Raw genomic sequence first — 19,860 nt, 5'->3', positions numbered from 1 at the left:
ATTTAGAAGGTGCGGAATGCAAGTTCTGCTTAGAGAGGGACAGGTGGATGCACACTGTAAGATTCCCAACTGCTCCTCTGCAGCCACAGCTGTACCTGCCCCACATACGGCATCGGGTGAGAGGCAAGTGAGCAGGGTTGGGGGGGGAACCCCGGCAAGCCTAATTAGTCCCTCTGGCAAGAAACAACATCATTAAAAGGCCCCAGACCTGGGCCATTGGCAACGGACAGGTATCTTTGCCCTACAAAGGAAGATTCATTCTACGTTCTGGTCAGACAAGACTTGCATTGACCCAGTGTCACCCGAGCAGATAGCAGTGCACTGGCTCCTGCTATATTAGACTTTTGCCTGGAATCACTCAGCCTCCATTCTGATCCTGTCTTGTTTCTTCAGCCACACAGTCCAACTTTGAGAGTCTAGACAAACAAACTTCACAGCTTAATTGCTTCGGCTGACTTTTGCATTCATCTCTCCGCACCACCAACATCACCGACCTACCCCACCTACAGCATACCTTTCAGAATTCCAACATGGCCAGCACCCTTCAGCAACAAATAAGGACAGGGATTAAATTCATGCTGTGACAATAAAATTCAGACCACAACGTACATTTAAACTGCTTTTATGCTTATCAAACTATCTTTAAGGTTCTCCTGGCTGCACATTTCAACCATAAAATGCTAGGAATTTGTGTGTGCTATTAGCACAAAAGCAAAAATAGCCCCAGGTGGATGTGAAGCACAGCCTATGTTTACAGTCCCTGTAACAAGTCCAGCCTGCATTTAGTTTGCAATTAAAGCAAGCTAGGCATGTTTCACTTTGCAGCAGGGCTAACCTTTTCTTCCATTCTCCCCGTTTATCGTCTCCATCTACACTCATAGATGCACCATGCTGCAAATTGCTTCATATAATTCATGCTGTAAAAAAAAAAGTCCCTTTCTTCTAACGTGGCTTCATATTTCTAAGGAATATTTCACTTCTAAGAACAGTGAATCCTTAAAGACATCACTTACTGATCTTTTCCCCTTAGTGAGTGTCATCTTTTGACATTTCATTCATAATGTACTTAAAAGCTTTAATTAACAGAGTTTGAAAGTTGATACTATCTTATCTTTTCCTGAATAGACAGGTCTAAAAGCACTAACGCAAGATGAATGATTCCCACATTTTATAGCTGAAGCTGGGAAACTAAAAACCATTCTAATGATAGCTGTAAAATGATATCAAGGGAGCTTCTGAGATCACCACCCTCCCCCTTTTTTCATGAGTACCTGACTAGTAATAACCAGCAGGGGGAATAAAACACAGTGCCTTCCATTGGCATAACAGTGTAGAAGGCATATACTCTTTCCTGTAACTTTATTATAGCGAACACAATTGTTTCGCTGTTAAATTTAAATAATGCGCTAAAGTGAAATGTAACAGCGTCGCACGACATATCACTCCTCTTGGCCTTTAAAAAAAATATGTAGTTGCGAAAAAAATGCTAAGTACCAGAAAAATACTTAGCTATGTAATATGCTAGCTGCTTCATCTCTTCCAGGATAAATAATGCTAAAAAGAGTAAAATCTGTCTTTGCTGGGGAGGTTTGATAAGCCTTATAAACAGATGGAGAAAAGTCAGGTTACTAAGCAGCTCTGATGAATTCCTGAGACACAGTCAACACAGAGACTGCGTAAAAGGAAAATTGCCATATTGTTAAGGATGCCTTGCTCTCAAAACTAACAACTCAACCTTGTTAATGGGGACCCTAACACAAATTCTGAAATTCACCCTCCCACACGAATTCAGGAGTTCTGCTCATCTTCCAAGTCCCTTCTTGGTGTCTTGCTTCTAATGGAGGTTTGGCTGGTGGGGATAAAAAGGCCTCTTTTTATCATGGTCTCCCCACAGGCAGGTGCAGCTGACCCCCACCCCTTTGTCCACTTTTAAAACTGTCTTGTTCCTCCCCACCCCCATTAATGGTAACTCTTAGGATTAACTCTTATGGGTTTGTATTTCCCCCCACCTCCCTTCTATTTTATTAAGCTCCCTTCAGTGGCCTTTAAATTATTTTACTGTGGTACTGTTCTACTCAAATTGTTGCAAGCTGCCTTGTGTCTGCTTTGCCAAGAAAGTGGGGAATACTAAGTTTTATAATTTAAGTAAATAAATAAGCAAGCTGGTGGCTTTTGCCAATAAATAAATAATTTATTATTTATACCCAGTCCATCTGGCTGAGTTGCCCCAGTCACTCCGGGCAGCTTCCAACACATATAAAAACATAATAAAACATCAAACATTAAAAAACCTCCTGATACAGGGCTGCCTTCAGATGTCTTCTAAGAGTTGCAGTGTTATTTATCTCCTTGACATCTGATGGGAGGGCATTCCACAGAGCAGGAGCCACTACCGAGAAGGCCCTCTTTGCCTGGTTCCCTGTAACCTCACTTCTCGCAGGGAGGGAACCGCCAGAAGGCCCTCGGAGCTGGATCTCTACATCCAGGCTGAACAATGTGGTTGGAGATGCTCCTTCAGGTATACAGGGTCAAGGCTGTTTAGGGTTCTAATGGTCAGCACCAACACTTTGAATTGTGCTCAGAAACATACTGGGAGCCAGTACAGATCCTTTAGGACTGGTGTTCTATGGCCCATTGCACACTAGGTATTCTATTCTGTGATGCAACTCTGTTCCAAGGAGGTCAGATTGTGGTGGAATGTAAATGCTGAAGAATCTCTGCTGACATTTGCAAGATCTTTAGGTCTTCTGTACGCAACGCCTCAACCAAAGTTAGCTGGCTTGCAAGATGCTGGCGATCACTTTTTAACAGAGAAATCTGAAAAGTGAAAAGGTAAAAAGATCATTAATAAAATCCTATTGGACAGAGAGAGGCCTGGGGGGGATTTGCCCCCACCCATGGTCTAAGGTTCCCCACCTATGTGTGATGGAGTGCAGAGAACCAATATTCATGGCTCCTGCACAATTATACAATTATCCATTGAAAACTGTAACAGCCAAGTTACAGATCATAGATTTAGAATAACATTCTTGATAGAAATCCATTAACTAGAGGTATGGTGGGCTCTCCCTTGCTGGAAGTGTACAAGCAGAGGCTAGAGAGCCATCAACTAGGGATGTTCTAACTCTGGATTTCTTGCATCAATGACGAGGAAGATCTACATTGCCAAGAAGTCCCCTTGCAAACTTCATTATTATTATTTGCATTTCCTTATCACTTACTACAAAACTGTCTCAAAGTGCTTAGGATTATAGAAGCACACATACAATGCTAGATATATATATAGAGATAGACATAGAGATATATGAGAACTTTAATTAAAATAATTCTATGATACTGTTTTCTATACAAATTGAACCATCTTCATTTCTGAGTGTTAAGCTGGTATCAGTGTGCGGGATTTTCAGTCTTTTGGGGATCCTATTGCTCTTAAATGCAAGTAGGAAAGGGTTTTTTCCCCCCATGTGAGTTTCACCTCCAGCCCTTGGGTTACAGCAGGCTAATTCATTCAAACAGATACCTTCTGAAGGGCATGCTGGGTCTCCTCTGTCAATGACATACATATTTTTGTTGCGAGATCCAAACTCTTCTTTTCATTCCTCTTTGAAATTACATCTCCAATCAGCACTTTCTTCCAGGAAGTACTACAGTCAATAAACGTAAACACATTTATTGTGTAAATGTAATAAATGTAAACACATTTAGGTATTTTGCTTCTGATCCAGCCATCAGACAGCTAAACAAAGTCCAACAATGGCATTCAAGAAATGCAACTTTTGCATTAACGGCCATTTTCAGCAAACATTCGCTACTTACAATTGGTCTGCTTCAAGACATAGCAGCTTGAGAGCCGTAAGAAGTCTCCAAGATGGTCCATCCCAGTCAAACGTCAGATTACTACGAGACGAAAAATAATAAATCATTTTTAAAAGGATCTATATCCAACATATTTTATAATAGCAGCCTCATACCCAGCACCACTTGGGAATTCTAAGCAACTATAAAACTTAGTGCAGTTTTGAAAAGTTCAGTCCAGCCTCCTGATTCAAAATAGCAGAATCCAATTGCACCCTAACTTGGAGGAAAGCCTGTTCCTTGTCCTCATGCAAAATATGGTTATGGTATGTCCAAAGTGAACAGACAACTTTCCAAAATATGTAGTACATACTGCATACGTACTGTATATGACACACACATTTATTAATATTAGCACAATTTATAAAAGGATTTTACTTGATTATATTTTATCCAATTTTTGTCTAAGGTTTAACCATGGGAGGCACCCACTGATCAAAATCTCCTAACCTATCTTCTTTGTTGACCTGAAGTTATAAACTAAAATCACAGGAGGGAGGCTATTGCGTTCCAAGATACATATGCGTACTTAACTCTAAAAAGTTGTTTTCTTGTAAAATTGAAAGTTTCGTATGCCTCTGCTTATCTTCTGGAAGGGTATATTTGAGTAAGGTTTCTGAAGAAAAAAAATTTTTTAAGCAAATAAGTTACGAGAGTTACGGTAACAAAGAAGCCTTTTGTGTGTCTCTAGCACTATTAACTATTAGCATTTCTGCTGAAAATATTTTAGGAAACAAAGCCAAGAACACATTCGCTCTCACTTGTGGCTGGGTGCTCACATAATTTTAGCATGACTGTCTGACTTCACTGGCGTAGGGGGAATCTAGAAACACACACGTGCTGTGGTTGCTTGACTAGAGGAGGAAAAGCAGGTTTTCCTTTCCCCAAGAATGGTCATGTCCACACCATACATTTAAAGCACTCTTACAAGTCACTTTAACCATTAGGACATTCCTACAAAGAATCCTGGGAGCTGTAGTTTGTTAAAGATGCCGGACAGTGTATTTCTGTGGCAAGCAAACTACAGTTCCCAGGATTATTTTGAGAAATCCATGACTATTATAAAGAGCCACTTAATGTATGGTGTGGATGTGATCAGTGGGAGGGAGAAGGAAATTGTGTGTGTATATATGCTTGTTTAAAATGAATGTATTTTGATGGAATAGAATATGATCATTTTGTGGAGGGTTTGGCAGGTGTACTTTAAGTTGCCTTGTCTCTGAGACTAAAAGCCTTCCCAACACAAACGTATATATATGAATGACATGACTGAGATACCCTTCCATCAGAAAAACTTCAAAGAGATTTGCATAAAGCAAAGTTAAAGAAAATACTGATAAAATCAAACTTTAAGCACAAGTAGACATAAATAAAATTTATCAGCTGAAGATACAATCTACACTTTAAAAAGAAGCATGCACAATAAAATTAAGTGTCTGAGTAGGCTCGCCTCCCCCACCAAAAAAAGCCTACATAAAACAAGTGGCTCCAGCCTAGATGTGGAGAGTTGGAAATGAAAAAAACAAAACAAAAGGCAAAACCCTAGCAAAGAAAAACCAAGGAAAAAGGAAAACCAAAAACAAGCTGGCTATTTAAAAACACAATAAAAAGGTGGGGAATCTGCCTACGGCTTAGATTTTCCCTGCCAGCCCCAACCAGAGTGTGTGGGGGGGTTGTTATTATTTAATTGATTTACAATCCAAGTTGAAGCAACAACATTAGCTGCAAAATATAATAGCTGACCGCAAAGAGCACACTGCACACAAATACCAAAGCATTAAACAGAGTGTAAACACCAGCAGCTAAAACTTAAAGGACAAACAGATGCTGAGTGGCAGAAAGCTGAGTTTTCTCAACCAATTCCATAGCTAAGCCAAGATGACCATTAGCACTAACAGCAGAGTGCTAGGATAATGTGTGTACCAGGATAATGTCAGCTCTCAACAGCAAAGGATGATGGCATCCCCTTCAGCGATCAAATTCACCTGGCACATTTTGCACCTGGCTATTGGCCACTTGCGACCAAGTGAAGATGGCTAGACACCAGGATGATGCCTGACATCTCCACCATCTGGAGGTGCATGCCTGGGGATCCTTGGATTAGTTTTCACACACTAGCAACACATCCTGTGTAATTCTGTTATATTTCATTGGCACAATCAGAATGAATTTTAGGAACAAAAACGTTGTACTGAAAAATATGGCTTTTGAGCCATCTGCCCCAAAAATGGCAACTTGGCATTCTATTTTGGCGACTAACCCTGGTTTAAGGAGCCATTTGGCACCTAACTTTTATGTCCGAGTTTCTAACTCTGACCCCCATCATTCCCAGAGTTATAAGCCAGAGGTGGGCAGGCTTTGGAGAGATGTTATACTGCCACTAATAGTTACAAGTAAAGGACAACCTCACTGTGGGCTTATCATTATTCTACTACACCGTGCATTGCCCTGGTTGATTTTCAAAGGCAGCTCTGCCCAAAACTTGCAAGATGAACTGAAGTCAGGCAGGTACAGTGCACAGCTAGCTGCAAGTGGTAGCTGGAACCCTTAAAAAATGGTAGTGGAATTATAAGCTCCGCCCACTGAGTGGCAGGTTGGCCGTCCTAAGCCTCCAGTAAAACTGCATCACCCATCAATGTCAAGATCAAATCTCAAATTTACCTGTCCCAACATGCACACTGCTGTGTGGATTGGAGTTCGCAACAAAACCATATTCAAGAAGCAGGCGCTGATTATCATGTGGGCCATAACAAATAAATACTTCTTTGTATTTCTGACAGCCTGAAAGTGTTCTTATTTCATAACACTTTGTCTTCTCATTAAATGCAGCTTTCACCTTGGAGGAGGAGGAGGGAGGAGAGAATAAGGCAATTTTATCTGAAAAGAAAGTTCATGAGAACAAACCAAGCCTAAAATGTTTCAAGTTATTTGTGAACCACTCTTCTTCCCAACACCAAGGACAACAGAAAATAGGAGCGTGTGGAAACGGCAAATTTAAATGCCAGTGCTGGAGGAAATGTTGACTGTTTGGTGTCCATCTCTTGATTGTGTGCCGCAAACGGCGTCTTCACATCTTACTCACTTGGAGCGTCCCTGTGTGGTGCAAGGGAATTAGGACTGCAGCTCCTGGCCCATGCATTGAACATGGATGCCTACAAAAAGGCAGCTATGTGTGAACTCCTGCATAGCAACTCCATACAATCACAACCACCACCACCTCAATACACACACCATTTTGAGGATAAGCAGCTGTTCATGCAAAGGTGTATTTTTGCCAATGCTCACACAACATGTGGCCAGGCGCAGAAGGGTCCAAGGAGTTGGTAAGTTGTCTGCCCTGGTTGTGCATTCCCTGAAGGAGCAGGTGCAGAGTTTGGGGTGCTCCTACATCCAGCTGGGTCACTGGAGGCACAGGCATCCTCAATGGCTAGGAGTGCCTTTCTTACTAACTTCTATCGGCAAGACAGCTGCAGCCGTTACTGGGTCAGGTTAGCCCGACCACAGTTGTCCATGCATTTGAAACCTCACAGTCGGTTTGTGCTCCATGTGCCCTTGGGGTTGGTCTGGGGGCTGCAGCTGGTGCAGAACACAACTTCTATCACCCCCGAGCAATGGTCAAGGGGGCCTGGGGCAGATTGGAATTGTAGCTCGAAACAAGTGGAGTGCACCAGGTTGGGGAAGGTTGATCTACTTCAAAGCAGAACATTAAACACAATGAGCCTTCCAACAATTAAAGTACTATAGTCAGCAGAATGACGGATGTCCCTTTTTGCCTTTTACCTGGGCTCTGGCAGAACACACGGATTAATTTGGGAAAGTATTAAAAGTGGGATTTTTTTGTGCGAAACACAGAGAGGAGTAATGAAAGGAGGGTACCTTGAAAGAAGGCATGGCTGGCTGGAACTGTTCGCACTGCACAGTTCAGTTCCTATTGTTCATGCCAATCTCCCACCTCCATATTCTAGAAACCTGGCTTCAATTAGCTTACCTGGACAGCTGGATTGTGATTTAGCAGATCCAAGTAAGGGGCCAAGGCGTATGTATTTGACTCCCTAGAAAAACAGTCCCCCTGAGAATGTTTCATATACACTGTCCTGGTATTAACGGTGCACCAAGCCCACCGAAAGGCACTATAGTTAAAGACAGATGCTACGTCTTCAGAAAACAGAGGCTGTAAGGAGAAGAAAAATGGCTGGGACGAAACAAACAGCTCCTGGACCCGTCTTCTTTGCTCAAGGGCTTTTCTTCTTAAGGGCTCAGGGAAAAGGTTCACTGTTTCTTGCTCCAAACAAACAGGGCAGGTATATGTTTCGGGTAGGAGATCCAGGTATGGCTTCCACAGAGATTCCTCCTTGCAAGCACACTTTTCTGCTATTAAAAATGTACACAGTGCTGCCAAAGGAGAAATGGGGGGTCTCCATCTAAAGGCAGAAGAAAACATGAGAACCACAAACACTCCTTACTACATTCCTATAGCTTTAAATGACACAGAAAGCTGCTCACGTAGCATTAAGACTTACTTACGTCACCATCGCCCATGCAAATGCTATGAGTAGGGGCAGCCAAGATGGCACCTTCCCGATGTTGCAGACTTTGTGACTCTCAAATACCCCAGCCAGGATGGCCCCAAAGATCAGGGGTAATGGGAGATGTAGTCCACAGCATCTAGAGGACACTACATTGACTACTCCCACTCCAGAGTAAGCAAATTAACCAGAGGATCCAGTTTGTCCATGTGTGATGGATCGGCCTTGGAGTCATCTTCACGGACACCCAGAAGCCAGTCATGGCTGGGCAGAGTGTCAACCACTCAGGAGGCAGTGGAGAGTTAAGACGGAAAGTTTAACTGTCAGGTCTTAAATAGGGCTTAGGGTGTAGTAGATTTTAGAAAGGGTTTGTCTGGGAACTAGCTGGGCTTGCTGTAAAAAGACTCAGATGCTTTATGCTGTATAAATATTTCATATTTCATTTAAGCAAGGGAAATATTATGTAAGCAGCTGAAGAGGAGAGGGCAGAGGGTGAAGAAAGAGCTGGCGAGGGGGGCGCTTTTCACATCCTCTGGACCCCCTAGGAAACTCAGCAAACCTGCTGTACAGTCATGCCTCGTGTTATGTTTGCTTCACATTGCAGCTTTTCAGGTTACAAACGTAGCAAACCTGCAAGTGTTTACTTCCAGATTCACTGCGCACGCACACATAAAAGCAATCTGCGTGCTTCGCACACGTGCAGTAGCGGTATTCTACTTACGGACTTTTCAGGGTGCAAACAGCACCCCGAAACAGATCACGTTTGTAAGTAGAGGTACCACTGTACCTGGAATTGGGTGTGGAGAGCGGAACTGAATGGGACATGGCTGTGGGCAGCCTGAGGAAGTACCATCCACCTTGGGCCTGCCCATAAAAAGCAAGCCTAGAGTGAGAGACTAGGGTGATGTCTCTGGCTGCCAGGAACTCTTCTCATTGTGAGACTTTTGTGGGTGAGCCAAGAGTTTGTTTGAACCGTGAGTGAGAACCCGGAGCCTGAGAGGGAAGAAGTGCCAGAAGGAAAATGAACTGATATTCTTGATTTTTATATATTAGCAACTTTGTTTTCAAATAACGTTTTTATATCCAACTGTATTTTTGTAATGTTTTGTTTAAGTCATCTGTTGTTGCTTCAGTTTTTTGTACACCACAGAGATATTTTTATTAAGTCCTACAAATATTTTAGAAGAGCATAAATAAAGAGATAGAAACCAAATAAAACCCTATTGGAGTCAGTGATTTTTAATCATTTCAGTCTTGTTCATCTGCCTGCAGCTTAGGTTTCAATTCTATAACCACCTACCTGAGTGCAAGTCCTACTGAAATCAATGGGGTTTGTTTCTAAGTAGACTATAAGGGCAAGGACATTTGCAGCACATACTGCCCATGGCTACTCAGAAGTATGTCCCACTGCGTCCAATAGAGCTTACACTCCAAAGTAAGCGTGTGTGAGGCTGCAACCAGTTTTCGTTCTGAAGTAAAATACTTTTCTTCTGCTTCTACAGTGGTGCCTGAGGTTACATACGCTTCAGGTTACAGACTCCGCTAACCCAGAAATATTACCTCGGGTTAAGAACTTTGCTTCAGGATGAGAACAGAAATCGTGCAGCAGTGGCGCAGCGGCAGCAGGAGGCCCCATTAGCTAAAGTGGTGCTTAAGAACAGACCTCCAGAGCAAATTAAGTTCTTAACCCGAGGTACCAGTGTATTAGTTTTTATTGTTTTGAAAGTTTAGCATATATACTGATCAACAATTCTAGAGAAAAAGAAGCAGAGAAAGGGTAATTTTAGTTTTAATTTCCATTACCTTTCCCTTGCTTGTTTTTCCTTATTAGTTATCATTATAAAGCTGTTCTGTGCAATACAATCCTATGCATGTTTCTTCAAAAGTTAAATCTTGTTTACTGGCTAGAGTATATTCCCATGTTGAGTGCATTTAGGGTTGTGGCCTAAATATCTAAATTTCCTGTGGATATACTTTATTTCACTGTTCTTTTCATATTTGTGTCTTCAAATATATAGCACCAAATAACTTCTCTATCTGCATGGCTATGCTGAAAGCGATGGAAATGATTCTGATAAGAAAAAGTACAGTGTGAGGAATGCTAAGAGTAGGTTCAAGGGAGAGCTAGGAATTCTTGATAGACAGAATTCAAAATTGTATTAGGGGATTGTAAACTTACTTTACGATGAATTCTCCAAGGTAGCTGCTAAGGACAGTATCAGTGGTGAGCAAGCATTTTTCAGGCAATGAAATAATCAGCTCTTCTGCCTACGATTTTTTAAAAAGAAAGAAATCAGAGTGAACATACTCCCAAATACAAACTGCAATAAGAAATGTCAAAATGCACACATAATTATCACTATTGGGTCAAGAAAAAATATTGCACTGATGAATCCAAGAAAAAATTAGTATGGCCTGCCTGCACCTTAACAAAGAGCATTAACTTCAAAGAGGCTTTTCTTCTTCTTTTTTTACAAAAGACTGAAAGTTGTCACTTGAAACAAGACAAGCACTGGACACTTTAGATACAGACTATATTACTCAACAGAGTGTTGAAAGATTAATAGCATTGGCAACAAAGAAATATATTTCTGTTCTGATTAATAGTTGAGTAAAAACCAGATAAACTATAGTTTTTAATTGGTTGTCAGCACCTTTCTCCAGTTCTTTAGAAGTTATATTTAGCCATGAATGTATGACTTGAAGGTCGAAACTTCTATTCTGATTTTTATTGTGGTCAAACCATTACAAGATTACCTCAATTTTGTTAATTTCACACACTGAGTATTTCTAGCAAATTCACTACTAGGAGTTGACCACCTCCTATGCCAATTATTTCAGAGGAAGTGGTAAATACCAGCTTTTACCACCTGGGGGAGCAAAATCATTCACAATAACTTGTTCCACAATAAAAACAGTGTTAAGAAATTGGCCATACACCAATCTACAAAGCTCAGAAATAATTATTTTAAAATGGTTGTTCTGTTTAACCCCCCCCCCCACTTCAGAATTTGATTCTGTGAATCCAGTATAGTCTAGTGCAAAGGCAGCTTTAAGACAGTTGTTAATACTATACACAAGGATACCATGGGGGCTGGTAGAGGGAGGGATCTCATATTTTCAATCTGGCCCAGAAGTGGTGCACCGGCCTCTTCTTTGGAATACAAACCTGAAGAGCTTTTGTGGTCATCAATCCTCTTCCTGTCTCTAAAAGACAAAAAAGAGAAAGCTGCAATGAAATTCACTCCTGGTCTCTCCAGAAACTTGCAAATGGTTGTTAACTGGTGGTTCAAGAAAAGAAATGGGGTCGGGGGCAAGAATTCAAAAATGGTTTGTATCTTCACCACCACTAGGTTCCCCAGAGATATGCAGTATTAATTATTTCATTATTTGACTTGTGAAGCACCTCAAGGCAATTTGACATTACAAGAAAAGCATGTATAAAACAATTTCATACACATGCATACTGCATACTGCATATCTAAATAGACTGCTCAGGCCTCGAGGAAACAAGGCAGAAGGAGGGGGAAGAACACAGAAGAGTTTTAGAAAGCATAAAAACTCATGGAATGTTTAATCAGAATTATAAATAGGGCATGGAAGCTCCTGCCTTCAAACTTTTGCCGCGGAGGCATCCCAGCTGTCCCTGGATCACCTGTAGTTTCAAACACAAACAAAACACTCAAATACAGCTGAAGTTTGTTATAAAAGTATTATATCATTACCTGAAAATTGTGTTGGCCGTAATTTATTATCTTCATAGCCTCTTTCTTTCAGCCATTTCTTTAGCAGCACATATTCGTCTTTGTGGCTAAGATTTACTGAAACCATTATACAGAAATTATTGTACTATGGCATTCTTTCATTAATGCTGATTCACCAAAAGATGTTTTTCACAGCAACATAACTACTATACATGCAAATCACAACACTGGGGGAAAATGGATGCCATGAAAGTACTTTGGCTTAGCGGAATAAACAGAATAACTTGGCAGTACAGTAGCAGGACTGCGCTCCTCCCTGATAAAACTATTTTATCAATGTTACCCTATACACAGGAAAAAATAGGGGATAGGAATTCCATCTTCCTATCTGCACTATACAATGTGCATTGGGGTTCACTAATCACTTGGGCTGCAATCCTTAGCACACCAGACATCAGAGTACATCCAACTGAACACAGTGAGGCCGCTGCTCAGAAAACATGTACAGGAGCATGTTGTTACACTGTGTTGGCTCAATGGCTTTTATGAACATTAACCCCAGTTGCAATACTGAATTAACTATTCCCCCACTCCTAAGCTAGTGTTGTTTTCCCATTTCACTGATAAAAAAAATTCAGTAACAATATGACACCCTGGTTTGTAAGAATGTAAATGCAGTGGTGCCCCGCAAGACGAATGCCTCGCAAGACGAAAAACTTGCTAGACGAAAGGGTTTTGCGTTTTTTGAGCTGCTTCGCAAGACGAATTTCCCTATGGGCTTGCTTCGCAAGACGAAAACGTATTGCAAGTTTGTTTCCTTTTTCTTAACACCGTTAATACAGTTGCGACTTGACTTCGAGGAGCAACTCATAGAACGTGGCGTGGTAGCCTTTTTTGAGGTTTTTGAAGACTTTGGTGATTTTTGAAGCTTTTCCAAAACTTTTCCGACACCATGCTTCGCAAGACGAAAAATTCGCTAGATGAAAAAACTCGCGGAACGAATTAATTTCGTCTTGCGAGGCACCACTGTGTTTTGTATTACAAATCCCATTAAGTTGTACTAGCTTAGGTTAAACTTTTTCCATTTGGGGAAGGCCACAGCAGGTGGCGCTGTGGGTTAAACCACAGAGCCTAGGACTTGCCAATCAGAAGGTCGGTGGTTCGAATCCAGGGTGAGCTCCTGTTGCTCTGTCCCAGCTCCTGCCAACCTAGCAGTTTGAAAGCACATCAAACTGCAAGTAGATAAATAGGTACCGCTCCGGCAGGAAAGTAAACGGCATTTCCGTGCGCTGCTCTGGTTCGCCAAAAGCAGCTTAGTCATGCTGGCCACATGACCCGGAAGCTGTACGCCAGCTCCCTCAGCCAATAAAGCAAAATGAGTGCCACAACCCCAGTCGGTCACGACTGGACCTAAAGGTCAGGGGTCCCTTTACCTTTACCTAGGCTAAATGCTGGAATGCTACATATCAAAGCATTCATTGGCCCAGCATGTGTTAAGATAGGACTTTAGGTAACTTTGTAATCTTCACTTTTAGACTTTGTTTAGCTTTCCGAGGTTTGAGGGTGCCTTAATAATAAAAGGCCTTGAAACAAACAAACAAACAAAAACACATTACCACCACATAAAGACAAACTTCTCGATTGTTTTCTTCGCCTCTTTCGACATGTTCGACCTTTACTCTTCTTCATGTTAATCAAAGGCCTTCAGATTCTGTAGATCAAATTCTGCATGGAAACAAAATGCATTTCTTACAGTAGGTTTTTTCAGTTGCTATAGATACAAATATGTTTTACACCATGATAAAGTTGGGAAAAAACTTTCATGGCCAACACACTCATAGATGGCTTAACACAAAAAACATCAAATGTGCAAAGAAACAGGGAACAAAAATCTCATCCTCTTGCATCCACTGAACTAACTCATTTTGGAACAGACCAACAATAGCCGACTAGTTTGCTGGTTGCCTATCTTCATATTGCCAAAACAGAGTCATGAGGGTGGCATTGGTAGGCTTTGGTGACCCCACAAGGTTTGAGGAAGTACAAAAAAACACAAAAAACCCACAACTATTGTGGGAGGGAGAGGTTCTAAGGGGATGGGTGGGGAGGAAAAACAGAAAACAGCCAATAAACACAGACTGTGTAAAGCAGGCATGGCCAAACTTGGCCCTCCAGATGTTGTGGGACTACAGTTCCCATCATCCCTGACCGCTGGTCCTGTTAGCTAGGGATGAGGAGAGCTGTAGTCCCAAAACATCTGGAGGGCCAAGTTTGGCCATACCTGGTGTAAAGCATGCACTGAGATCTATCAGAGCGGGCTTAAAAGTTCCATACTGTATTAAGTTGTTCTCTAAAAATCTGCCCCAAGTTAAGATATACTGCAGAGTAGTTCATCACATATTTGGTGACAGCTGCACTGCATGTGGGTTTACTGTCGGCAAAAATATTAAGCGTTTCCAACCATAACTGTATTTCCAAAACTAATTTCTGAACATATAAAATGAGACTATTCATCTAGCTATTGGCTAGCTCTTGCCACCAAATACCAGCTGCTGGGGGCCAAAAGCAGGACAGGGTTTTGGCCTTTAACCCCTACTTGTAGGATTGAAAGGGGGCAACTGACAGGCCACTGTAGAAAGGAGAACTAGAGACAGCCTTAGTCTGAGGACCATTATTGGTGGAGGGAATCCATAAATATGGGGGAGGGGGGGTTTACAAAGAAGCAGAAGCAAATCCTCATTTATTATTCCCTCATTTCACTACGATCATAAACACACGAAGACCAATCCTATATATTATATAACAGTGCTTTTTTCTATTAAAAAAAAGTTTAGGTACTCTCATTTTGACTCAAGAGAATCACCATTTTATAGTTCAAATCGGGGGAAATAAATACAGTACATGGACAAAAGTACAACGATTCACAAAATGTTTAGGGGTATGCGTAGCCCTGCCTGCTCCTAGGAAAAAAGCACTGGAACCAACAGAGCTCCCGCCTATGTAAAAACAGCACATGGCCAATGCTGCAACACAGAGCGACGCAGCCTGCAGAGACGTCTGCATTGGGATTTGCTGCCTCCCTAAGGAACAAGCCGCGCGGCATCTCAGCGCACAGGCAACTCCACTCACCGAGCTCCCCGCAGCCCCCCGGGCCCCTTAGCGGTTGCCGCGCTTCTCCCTTCGGCTGCCACCGCCCCCAAACTCTCGCGGGCTCCTTTCCCAGGCTGCAAGTGGCCGGAAGAGGCGGGCCTTGTCCTTCCACGGCAGCCGCCTGTCGGCCAATCCCCTGGCGATTCGAGAGAAAGGGTTGAACGAGCGCCGCTTCCCATTGGGCGGAGAATAAAAAAGCGCACGCTTTCCTCCTTCACCCCAGCAGGCGCAGCTCTTTAAGGCGCCTCCACCCGATATAGTTGGAAGTCGAGCAGCTTTGCAGCAGCCTGGTTTCCGCAAAGGTCTTTCGCGCTAATCCTACATTATAACTCTTGTTTTCCTAACCTGTAGCCGCGCAGCGACACTAAGGAATTTATTTGTCGCTGGGTGGTGTTGGCGCCTCTGGATCCTAATGCATTCAGCGAGTGCGTCGGTTATATGCGGGGTGTGGCTACTGGGAAGGTTGCAGCCACACGATTATGCTCTGTTCCAGGGAGCATTTTGCAGAACTGCCCTTGTTCATTTTTATTTTATTTTTTTGGGCTGCTCTAGGGTGCAGCGTCACGGTAGGGAGTGGCTTGTAGCTGTACAGTAACGCGAGAAGTTTCCTTGGGGAAGTCCAGCCAGATGGGCGGGGTATAAATAATAATTTTTTTTTATTATTACTGACCCTGAACCTTCTTTCTTTGTAGTCAGATATCTGTTCTATGTTTCGAGTTACGCCACTGAGAGATATGCTTTTGACCAGAATGGGTGCAAAGTGATAACAGTAGAAAGCATGTTGCCAGTTTCGTGCTTTCGGCTTCCCCTCCTGCATTGCACGACTGCATTTGTAACTGAAAGGTCTTTTTCTTCCCCCTTCGTTGGGCCTCCCTGCTCACGCTTAGGTTACCCCGTTGCAAGGTTATGGCGATCTAAAGCGGTGCTTCCGAAACTTTTGGAGGCCACTGCTCCCTTGGTTGTATAAACACATCCTCAATGCGCACTGCCCTACGCTGTGAAAAGGATTTTTTCAGAAGAGCGGTTTGCACAACCCACTAAGGAAGATAACACAGTAAAACTCAAACCAGTAAAAATAAATAGCATATTAATTGAAAAGCTAATCCAAACTAGTTTAATTAACTCAACAAAGTGGATGAAGGTGCAGTGGTGCCAGTGTGATAGTTGTTTACACCTCCAGTGCCACCCCTGCCACCCACTTGCCTCTTTGCACACACCCCCATAGGTACAGCCCACTTTGGAAACCACTAATTTAAAATGTAGATGGATTTAATGTTGACTCATGACACAGGGTATTTGATCAATAAAGATCTTAAGTCAGTGCCATGGCTAAACTGTGCTTTGGCCTCATAACTGGTGCCATGGCTTACAATGCAAAAAAGCAGCCCAATGCAGTTTTCTTGAAGCACAGTCCTGTGCCTGTCTACTCAGAAGCAAGGCCCACTCAGTTCACTAAGACTTACATCTAGGTAGGTGTTATAAGATTGCAACTTGGGACTCTGCATAGGTTCCAAAGTGGTGTACCAGTTTATTATTTTTTAGCTTTTCAAGCAGCTTACAAGGGGTAATTTATAGAACCAAAATCACACAAAATTAAAACAAAAGCCATTCAATGCTATTGTTGCAAAAGGTTTGATAGAATCTTTTTAGCAGTGAATAAATTAACCATCTCATTCTTTTTGATATTAATGTTCCTTTTGAGTTACTTTGAAATTTGCTTGGCAGGGAGAATGTCTAGTACTCCAGTGGCTGTGGTGACTGGATCCAACAAAGGCATTGGGCTGGCCATCGTGCGGGCTCTATGCAAGAAGTTCACTGGGGATGTTTACCTAACAGCCCGGGACATCCAGCGGGGCAAGGAGGCAGTGGCCAAGCTTCAAGAAGAAGGGCTGAAGCCACAGTTCCACCAGCTGGACATCACTGATCTGCAGAGTATTCAAACCCTCCGTGATTTCTTGAAGGAGAAGTATGGAGGATTAAATGTGCTGGTCAACAATGCAGGGATTGCTTTCAAAGGTAAAATACATTTATAGTCTTTGGCTGCAATCATGCAGTCTGGCTGCAAGTTAACTCTGCTTCAGGCTCCAGCCTTTGTCATTTTCTCTCTTGGTGAGTGGCTGTCTGTCACTTTCTGGTACTTCCTCACTTTAATTGCCTGGTTACCTGCACTATGAACAGGTTGCTAGGAAGAATTGTCCAGAGTAATAGGCAGAGCATTTCTAATTGTTAGCCGCAGAGTGTGGTGGAGCAGCATAGCCATACCCACAGTGCTTCTGCTCATGTAGGCTGGGATAGAAGTTGAGGGGAGCAGGGGAAAAGTCTAAACTGGCATAGGAATCAGGTCCAGTGCCATATAGTGATGGGAGAGGCACTGGATCCTGGTCCGACTCAGCCCCGTTGCTAGTAAGGCTTTTTGTGGGACATCAGCTGTGGGAATCCTGTCAGTGGTACTTCCAGTGGGCTGATTGGAAAGCTCTGTGCTGGAAAAGAGAGGCTGGTGCCGTATCAAGGGCAGAGGCTGGCCGAGCTGTTTTGGATCAGGTGGACCTCTGCTTCAGCCAAGCCCCCTTCTTCCCCCAATGCGTCAGATGTGAGAAAGGGGTTGGATTGCAACTTAAGGTTCTCTAGCTTCTGCTACTTGAAATACGCTTTTTGATAAGATCGCGGTTGACACATTAAATCATTTTAGATTCGATTTTTTAAAGTTAATTTAAAGCCTCACTGAGACATATCCTAGCAATGGCGATTGGAAACTGTATTTTGGCATAATGTTTGTCATTTGCTGTGCTTACTAATAAAACCTAGTTAAGTATTATTGTGTGATCACCTTTCTAGTTCACTTTTGGGTGGACCCCTTCTAATACTTTAATTGTAATGGTGTGCCATATCATCTGGATATAGTATTTTTTCTTATAAACTATTTATTTGTTTTATTGATGTTTAATCTCACCCTTTAAAAAGAAACTTTTCTCATGAATATTCAAAATAACTCTAAACTAATGAAGAAACAAAAGCAGGATTTTACAAAGTTTATATTTTCATAATGTCCATTCTGATTTTTGTTTGGCAAAAAGTTGCAGATACAACTCCATTTGCTATACAAGCGGAAGTCACACTGCGAACAAACTTTTTTGCAACGAGGGATATTTGCAGAGAATTGCTACCACTGATGAAACCTAATGGTAAGTGCTCCACACTGACTTCAGGGGAAAATACATTAAGATTTAGACTGTAACCCTATGCACACTTACCTGGGATCAAGGCCTATTGAACTCAACATGAGGTGGGGTGGAGGCAACAAGCTTAACTAAGGCTAGTTTCTTCTCCTTAACGTTTTCCCTTTTAATAGGCAGAGTGGTGAACGTATCTAGCATGTGCGGGGCTTCAGCATTGTCCCAATGCAGCCAAGACTTGCAGCAGAAGTTTCGGAGTGACACAATCACTGAAGAGGAACTAGTGAAACTCATGGAAAAATTTGTAGAAGACACCAAGAAAGGAGTGCATGAGAAGGAGGGTTGGCCAAGTACAGCTTATGGCGTATCCAAAACCGGATTAACGGTTCTGTCCAGAATTCAGGCAAGGCAGCTGAATGAGACGAGGAAAGGTGATGGTATTCTCCTGAATGCCTGTTGCCCTGGGTGGGTCAGGACTGACATGGCAGGTCCCAGAGCCCCAAAATCTCCTGATGAGGGAGCTGAGACTCCAGTGTATTTGGCCCTTTTGCCCCCGGGAGCCGATGGGCCCCACGGGCAGTATGTTAGTGAAAAGAAAGTGCAGAAGTGGTAGTTGTTCAGTGTACACTGAATAATGCATTTGCATTGTTACTACTAACTTGATTACTAGCAGTAATAATGCAAATGCAGACGTGGGCTCTTCCACTGGGATCTGCTGTAACAGTCATAGCAGGCTCCCATGCAAGGGAAGAAAGTGTTTCATAAATGCATCATATTGTCTGTTAAGCGCCTGTGCAAATAACTATTTTGGTTTGGTGTGTGCATGTGGCAGTTTGTGAGCATCTTTTTGCTACATTTGCTCTTCCCCGGATTTGGGAAGCTGTCTTGGCTTAATATGTATTTTCCAGCTATTTTGAATTGTTTTTGTTTCACAATGAGTGAAAACCATTTGCTTTTTGAATTTTAAATTGTGTATACATGATTTTCTCTCTTGTGCAAGGCTGTTTTATTTAATACAGAAAGCAAGCCATTACAGCCTTTACTGCAAATATGAATGCATGAAATCAGTAAAATGAACATGATGGCTTATCAAATATAATTTGGGCTGCTGTTGTGGGGAGGGTGCACGTGGGCTGTATAAAGAGAACAAATTTGCACTCTTAAACCCCTAGAAATAATTCACTCCACTGTTAGCATGGTGGGACATATCCTCCAAGATCAGGAAAACACGAAGGATCATTTTTATACATTATATAAGTGTTAGAAAATAAAAGTTGAATACTTTCTCTGTAAAAGGATCTCTTAACACCCGTACAAATGAAACTGAAACTAATATACCTGGATCTTTGTTTCTGATTAATAAAAATGTCTTCTAAACAATATACATGCATGCATTTTCATATGTTTGATGATAAAGCACATATTTAAAAATAAAAGGCTTGATCATGTTTA

At 42.2% G+C, this 19,860-nt stretch overlaps 2 protein-coding genes across 4 annotated transcripts; one reads left to right on the top strand and one right to left on the bottom strand.

Moving 5' to 3' along the window:
* Positions 1 to 2,170: 2,170 nt before the first annotated feature.
* Positions 2,171 to 16,850, bottom strand: SETD4 (SET domain containing 4). 3 transcript variants are annotated; one of them, XM_083500220.1, is made up of 11 exons: positions 15,581 to 16,850; positions 13,702 to 13,810; positions 12,107 to 12,202; positions 11,551 to 11,588; positions 10,561 to 10,649; positions 7,844 to 8,276; positions 6,517 to 6,691; positions 4,390 to 4,471; positions 3,817 to 3,897; positions 3,521 to 3,644; positions 2,171 to 2,817 (listed from the first exon to the last, which is right to left on the bottom strand). In XM_083500220.1, the coding sequence occupies exons 2-11, from the start codon at positions 13,772 to 13,774 to the stop codon at positions 2,683 to 2,685; spliced, it is 1,326 nt and encodes a 441-aa protein (XP_083356346.1). In that variant the 5' UTR covers positions 13,775 to 13,810; positions 15,581 to 16,850; the 3' UTR covers positions 2,171 to 2,682. The 3 variants fall into 3 exon arrangements, with proteins under 3 accessions (XP_083356346.1, XP_083356347.1, XP_083356345.1); XM_083500221.1 differs by lacking the exon at positions 15,581 to 16,850 and adding an exon at positions 15,215 to 15,317 and having other exon boundaries at positions 12,107 to 12,785; positions 13,110 to 13,810; XM_083500219.1 differs by lacking the exon at positions 15,581 to 16,850 and adding an exon at positions 15,215 to 15,317.
* On the top strand, positions 15,465 to 19,860 carry LOC310705586 (carbonyl reductase [NADPH] 1-like). The gene is made up of 4 exons (XM_083500250.1): positions 15,465 to 15,537; positions 16,961 to 17,251; positions 18,310 to 18,417; positions 18,585 to 19,860. Exons 2-4 carry the CDS (start codon positions 16,966 to 16,968, stop codon positions 19,019 to 19,021), a joined length of 831 nt encoding a protein of 276 aa, XP_083356376.1. The 5' UTR covers positions 15,465 to 15,537; positions 16,961 to 16,965; the 3' UTR covers positions 19,022 to 19,860.

Source organism: Podarcis liolepis, assembly GCF_965112155.1.
Source record: "Podarcis liolepis genome assembly, chromosome: 4".
NCBI lineage: Eukaryota > Metazoa > Chordata > Lepidosauria > Squamata > Lacertidae > Podarcis > Podarcis liolepis.
The sequence above is the reverse complement of the archived record's forward strand: the minus strand, read 5'-3'. Positions and strand labels throughout refer to the sequence as shown.